The sequence below is a fragment of the Carlito syrichta genome, unplaced genomic scaffold (assembly GCF_000164805.1).
Source record: "Carlito syrichta isolate Samal-C Ts95f unplaced genomic scaffold, Tarsius_syrichta-2.0.1 Scaffold170902, whole genome shotgun sequence".
NCBI classification, from domain to species: domain Eukaryota; kingdom Metazoa; phylum Chordata; class Mammalia; order Primates; family Tarsiidae; genus Carlito; species Carlito syrichta.
This window is the reverse complement of record NW_007114998.1, coordinates 4386-10725: the sequence shown is the minus strand read 5'-3', so window position 1 is coordinate 10725 and position 6340 is coordinate 4386. Positions and strand designations below refer to the sequence as shown.

At 64.4% G+C, this 6340-nt stretch overlaps 1 protein-coding gene across 1 annotated transcript in view; it reads right to left on the bottom strand.

Moving 5' to 3' along the window:
• The window catches only part of SLC22A18 (solute carrier family 22 member 18), a gene marked incomplete at both ends in the record, with an annotated part of 6811 nt that extends 2978 nt beyond the window's left edge, over positions 1-3833 (bottom strand). Inside the window, 3 exons of the mRNA XM_021709296.1 lie at positions 1206-1354; positions 2574-2681; positions 3715-3833. Of these exons, the coding sequence (XP_021564971.1) occupies positions 1206-1354; positions 2574-2681; positions 3715-3833 (376 nt within the window). The remainder of the gene's footprint in view (positions 1-1205; positions 1355-2573; positions 2682-3714) is intronic.
• Between the last annotated feature and the right edge of the window lie 2507 nt (positions 3834-6340).

Below are 6340 nucleotides of genomic sequence, written 5' to 3'. Positions count from 1 at the left end.
TCAGGAATTCCCCGACTCCCTCCCCAGCCCCAGGCAGTTCTCCCAGGTCCAGTCCCACGAGGCATCCCCACAGGGTCGGTCGTCACCCCAGGCCTGACTCAGGCGGGGGTCCCCCTGCAGCCACAGCAGCCCCGTCCCCTCCCTCAACGCAGGCCAGGGGCCACCAGTGTCCGCCCTGAGGGTCTTCAGGGAGCTGCAGGCCTCGGATGGGTCAGGCTGGGCGGGCGGCAGCACCGCGCTCAGAGTAGGGCCACGCAGCAGCCTACTGTGGCTGTTTTTCTGTTGATTTCTTGGGCTCCTCTGGCCCACAAGCAGAGCCCTCCCGGACCACAGTGGGCAGGGGTCCTTCCCAGGAGGGCTGTTTCGGCTGCAGGGTCTAGTCTAGCCCGGAGGTACCAGGAATGCCACAGGCTTCCGGAGTGGTGAGCCCCACCTCCCGCCCCCCACCCGGGGGTCCAAGAATAGCCCCTCCCACGCTGCAGCTGTCGGGCTGTGTCCTGGGTGGCCGTGTGTCGCCACCTGTCCCCAGTGGGGTCTGGTCTGGATGCCCTCAGGAGCTGGGGTGGGCGCATCCCGGGAGCTGGTGTCTCTGGGGCCTGGCAGACAGGACACTTGTCGCAATCTCGGGGTATTACAAGGACATGGCCTCTGCATGCCAGGCCCCGCTCCTGCAGGGCCTTCAGAGGTGCCCGGCACCGTCTAAGCACCCTGACACGTGAGGTCACGGCTTCCTGAGGGCCCCGGCCTGCTGCCCATCAGAAACCAGGGTCCCCGTCCCCACGGCACGCCCACCCCGGGGCCGGCTCTCCCTTCCTGGCCCGTCCGCTGCCGGGCACCCGCGTGTACACTTGTTGACCATGGGCCCCTGACAGGCTGCCGGACGGGCGGCCAAGGGCTCACCACCAGCCTCCACCCGGGGTGAGCCTCCCCTCTCAGACAGAACCCCCCGGCAGATGGTTGGGCGGATGGGCTGGGGGTGCAGGGGCTTGAGGCCCGGGTGCAGACCCAGGTATGGGAGTCAAGGCCATGGGCAGGGTGAGCCGGAGTGAGGGGCGACAAGGCTTCGGGCTTCAGGGTGGGTGAGGAGGCTGAGGCTTTGAAGGAGGGCAGAGAGGCTGCTCTGAGAGGCGGGAGGGGTGTGGAGGGGCGGACGGCATGAGGGCTCTTGGGAAACTGAGTCCACCGGGCTGAGAGGGGAGGCCCACCCTGCCAAAGACCCCTGCCCCCCCAGTGGGCCCTGTGCTCCTCCTCACCATCTGCAGGACCCCAAAGAAGGACATGAGGTAGCCGGCCTGGGCGGCCTCCAGCTGGAAGAAGTCCATGCAGATGACAGAGAACATGACCATGAAAAGTCCTGGGGGGGAAGGGGGGAGGTGAGAGGCGGCCCCTCACTGCCGGCCGCAGGGCTCAGCCCCCTCCCGTCTCAGCAGGTCCAGGTGGCGTTTGATCACAGGTCAGGGAGGTCACGTGTTGATACCAGGTGGACCAGCGAGGGTCTTCCTGGGTTGCTAAGCTGTGGGCTGTGAGCAGGAAGGTGCTGGAAGGGGGGACCCGGGGTGACCACACGGCAGGATCTGGCCCCAAGACACCCCGTGGCCCTCAGTTTTATAAGAGCCCCCCTGGTCCCTGTGACTGGAATCGGGGATTGGCTTCTAGCTGTGACACCCAAAAGCCCGCCTAGGTGGGCTGGGTAGGACAGAGGGTGGGGCCCATAGAAGGACAGGGCCTGTCCTCTGTCCTGCTTCCTGGCATCTCAGTTAGATGACACCAGACAGGGTGTCTGAGGGACAGGGTTACTGGTAGGCTGTGCTATCTGGGGCCACTGATGCCCTAGGGTCCACTGAGCAGGACACAGGCTGTGTGTCCCTTGCCAGATGACTGGGACAAGTGCGTCTTCAGAGGCGTGTGTTCATGTGTATGGTTTTTGTTTTGTTTTGTTTTTTATAGAGATGGGGTCTTGCTGTGTTGTCCAGGCTGGTCTCGAGCTCCTGGGCTCAAGCGATCCTCCCACCTCGGCCTCCTAAGTGTGGGGGTTACAGGTGTCAGCCACCGCACCCAGCCTCATGTGTTTACTTTTGGACTTTCCATCTCTGTCCCTCAGGCTGTCCTCAGAGGACTTGACCCAGGCCCTCTTCCTTGAGTGACCCCTCTGCTGGCTTTGTGGCGACTGTGACGTGGAGGGGCTGGGGGACGAGGGAGGACCGTCCCTTTGCCTTTTGTTTTTGAGTTGGAGTCTCACTCTGTCACTAGACGGGAGCACAGTGGCACACTCCCGGCCACCGCAGCCTCGACCTGCTGGGCTCCGGCGATCCTTCCGCCTCAGCCCTCCAAGTAGCCAGAACTACAGGCGCGCGCTACCACGCCTGGAGTTTTTGATTTATTGTAGAGATGAGGTCTTGCCAAGTTGCCTGGGTGGGTCTTGAACTGGTTGGGCTCAGGCCATCCACTCGCCTCGACCTCCCAAAGTGCTAGGATGACAGGCTGAGCCGCCGAGCCCCACCCTTTGCCTCTCTTCCCCATGCCTGAGTCACCACGTCTGCATGGCCCGAAATACCCCAGCAGTGGAGACTCACCCGAGGGGAAGCCAGAGACCACCTTGACGAGGAACACGCCCAGGACGTCCGGCAGCAGCAGCAGGCGGGTGATGGCCTTCAGGTCAAACACGCGGGCCTGGGGGCTGCCTGGCACGGAAGAGGCCGGTCACACCCCGAGGTGGCCTGGTCCCCACGCCCACCAGCCCGCCCGGCTGCAGGCCTGTCGCTCCCTAGAGGCCCCACGCGTGCCCTCGCTGTGACTGTCATGGCAGGTCTCTCTCTGGAATGGAGTTCCCTGGGGCAGAGAAAGCTGAGGCTTGGGCAGGGCGGGTGGGGGAGACGGGGCCGGGCTACATTCTCCCCACCTTTCTCCCCTGCTGGCTTCCTGCCTGTCCCTTGGCAGGCCCGGCCTCCACACGCCCCCCTCTCTGGGTCATCCCACCCCAGACTCCTGTCCCAGGACTGTCCAGACAGGTCTCCCCATCCCCGACTGGCCTCCAGTCCCTGGACACCCAGGACAGACCCTGCCACATACCAGGCACCCTGGAGCGGACCCACCCTCTGGGCCAGCCTGGTCGCCTCATCCCTCGGTGGTCCCTCGGACAGTGCCCTCACACCGCCGGGTGCTCTGAGCCACAAGAGCCTGGCACCCACGACCTTGCTGTCCTCCCCAGGCCTCCCGGGCCTCTCCCGCCTCGGGCCTCAGCCCTCTGGCCCCCACGGTCTCTCCTGTGGTGTCAGCAGCCGGGAGGGACTCATGGAAGGCGGGAGGGTGTGAGTGTCCCCAGGTTCCCCTTCCTGCTCTCTGTGCCTGCTGCCCAGAGCCCTCGCTGCCTCAGAGCTCGGGGCAGCAGGCACAGAGAGCAGGAAGGGGAACTCAAGGCCCTGGATGTGGCTGCTAGAGGGAGACGCTCGTGCCTCTTGGTCGCCAAGTATTTGGGGTGCACCTGGGGAGTTTACTTGGCGGGTAAACTCTACCTGGGACCGGAGGCTGGGATGGAACGACTCAGGGGAGGGTGGGGTAAGGGCCAGGTCTGCCAGGGACTGAAAGGAGCTGGTGTGGAGCACCTGGCCAGGTGTACCTGGTGGGGCATACCTGGCGGGCCGTACCTGGCGGGGTGTACCTGGCGGGGCGTACTTGGCGGGGTGTACCTGGGAAGGCTTACCTGGTGGGGCTTACCTGGCAGTGGAGCCTGGGCATTGGCACTGGCCCCTTTGGTGCTGGCTGGAATGCAGGTGGCGCTGAGGACCGCTCCCAGGATGTTGGCCACGACAGCCAGAGTGGCTGGGCACTGAATCCTGGGGAAACAGCCTTGGTCACCAGGGTGTGGGGCCCAGGGCACAGGTGTCCCTGCTGCCTCCCCCAACCTGTCCCTTCAGTCACACTAGAACCTCGAAGACTGAAAACAGCCCAGACCCGACCACCCGGGTCCCCACAACCCAAGACCCAAAGAGTGGGGACGGGGACCCTTGGGGTGTGTTTATCTGGTGGTGGAGGAGGAAGGGCTGGTGCTCTCGCCGTCCCTGATGTCCACCCTGGCAGCCTCCGAGGAGGTGCAGGGGGAGCAGGTTGGGGATGGAAGGGCTGGGCAGAGCCTGCGATGGGCAGTGGATTCCCTGGGGACGGGTGGCTCCCGGGCCCCAGGGCACAAGGCTGGTGTGTGTGTCCCTGTGAGGACTTCAGAGACCTGGGACCGCCCTGTGTCACGGGGAAGACAGCCACGCCAGCTCCCCATCACAGGCAAAGACAAGCCTGGCCCTTAGCGCTACCCCCCATCAGGAGCCCCCCCTGCCTTCTAGCAGGGCTGGGCATGCTGGATCCGGGGGGCTTTGGCTCTCGGGGTCCCAGAGCCCCGCAAAGCCCAGGTGTGTCCCCCAGGCTGCCTTCCCAGGGCCACCAACAAGGCCTGTGACTCTGGCTGTCCCCTCAGTACTCACTTCTGAGTAAGTCACCACATGGAAAGAGGCCCGTGACGCTTGGAAGGTCACGGCGACTGGGGACTGGCTGTCCTGACCCACCACCACTTCCTCCCGACGGCCGGCGCAGACCCTCCCTGAGACAGACTGGAGGAAATTGAGAACATCCTACTGAGTTGGGCTGTAAGGCCTCCAGTCCTGTGCACAGCTGAGACAGCCTTCCTCTCAGCAGCCAAGCAAACTCCTATGCATTTTACAAGGACCCTTCTTGGAGGGACCCCACCTTCCTTCCCAGATGGCATGCCATCCTCTGGGCCCCTGGTCTAAGAAGGACTCGCTTTACCAGATGGCCAGGAGCTGGCCCCCAGGACAGGTGGGCCTGGGTTAGCCCTGCACCGAGACCCCAGTGACCGTGAAGTGATAAGCGTGTGAGTTGTTCGTGTGGACAGCCCAAGTCCTGCTCCGGACCTCACCAGAGCCCCACATCTGCCCTGGTCAGGGCCTCAGGACCCAAGTAGGGGCGGAGGCCAGCCTCACGTCACCACGCCTTTCCCAGGAGTTCAGAGAAAGGACTGTCCTCTGCGTGTGTATGTACAGTCCCACGCATGCACACACACAAATGCACACCCTTGCCAGCCCTGGCAGGAGTTCGCAGGCAGGAAGGGACTCATGGCCATGCAGACTCAGCGCAGCCAGCGGGGCCACCTCTTGGCGCGGAGAACCAGCCGTGGTCACCCTCTTTTCTTGGGCTGGGACCTCCGGGGCCTACATGGGTCATGGGCGGGGCTGGCGTTCCCACCTCCCACCCAAGATACCGGGTATCAGGGCAGCCCCTCCCCCCTCCGGCAGGAGCTGACGTGAGACATGGAGGGGACACCTGGCCCCCCGGGCCAGCCCCAAAAGAAGGGCCCATTCTTCTGGACTCTGGCCGCAGAGGCCCGCACGTCACTGCTCAGGGCCTGGCCGGGCAGGGACAAAGCCCGCTTTCTCTGGCGGATGCCCTGGGAATGCACAGGCACAGAGGAGACCACTTGGACGGCTATTTTGGGAGGCCAGGGACAAGCCAGGCGTGGGTGGCAGGGAGCCGGCCCCTCCTCGGATCCAGTTTGTCCCTGGAGTCCCTGGAGTGGTGGCCGGCCCACCAAGTGCCGGTGCAGCCCTGGGGGGCTCTGGAGGTCCCAGGAAGGAGTCAGGGTCCATGGCTCCCTGGAGAGGCCTGGGCTGCCTCCTCCTCCCCGATGCAGGGCTCTATCTGCACCCCCAAACAAAAGGCCAGAAAGGAAGTTGGTATAAAGAGAAAACAGCGCAGTCTGTTGCACGGCCCCCGCCTGCCTGGGTGCCCACAGCATGCACAGTGGACCCTTCCTGCAGGGGAGCTGCCCACTCCCGCCCGGATACAGGGTCCCCCAGACCCGTGGGCGCAGACGATGCTGTTGATCAATGGAACCCCGATAGAAAGGCGGTACGGTTTTGTGGGGCTGTGTTCCCTTCCCCCTTCTTTTGACCGGACAGATGGGGGGACACAGACGATGCTGAAATGACACTGAGGAGGACTAGGGACCTGGCCCTGGGCTGGGTGACCGTGTGTCCTTATGTGCAAATGAGGGCCAGGCTCACAACCACCCTCTGCCTGACCAGGCACCCTCCGGACTTGGGAGCCTAGCTCCCCACATTTGGTAGGTCAACCGCCCAGGGCGGCCTCTGGCGCCCACACCTCAGGCTGTCTCTAAGGTGGGGACCACAATGTGGGCAGGACGGAGGTGGGCGGCCACTGTCTCCCCCAACTCATGCCTGGAGCTCTGTCCCTTTTGCCTGGTCCATCTGGGCTTCTGCCCAACTCAGAAGTGGTGATTCCTCACCAGGCCGCCACCCTCTCCCTGCTCTGAGGC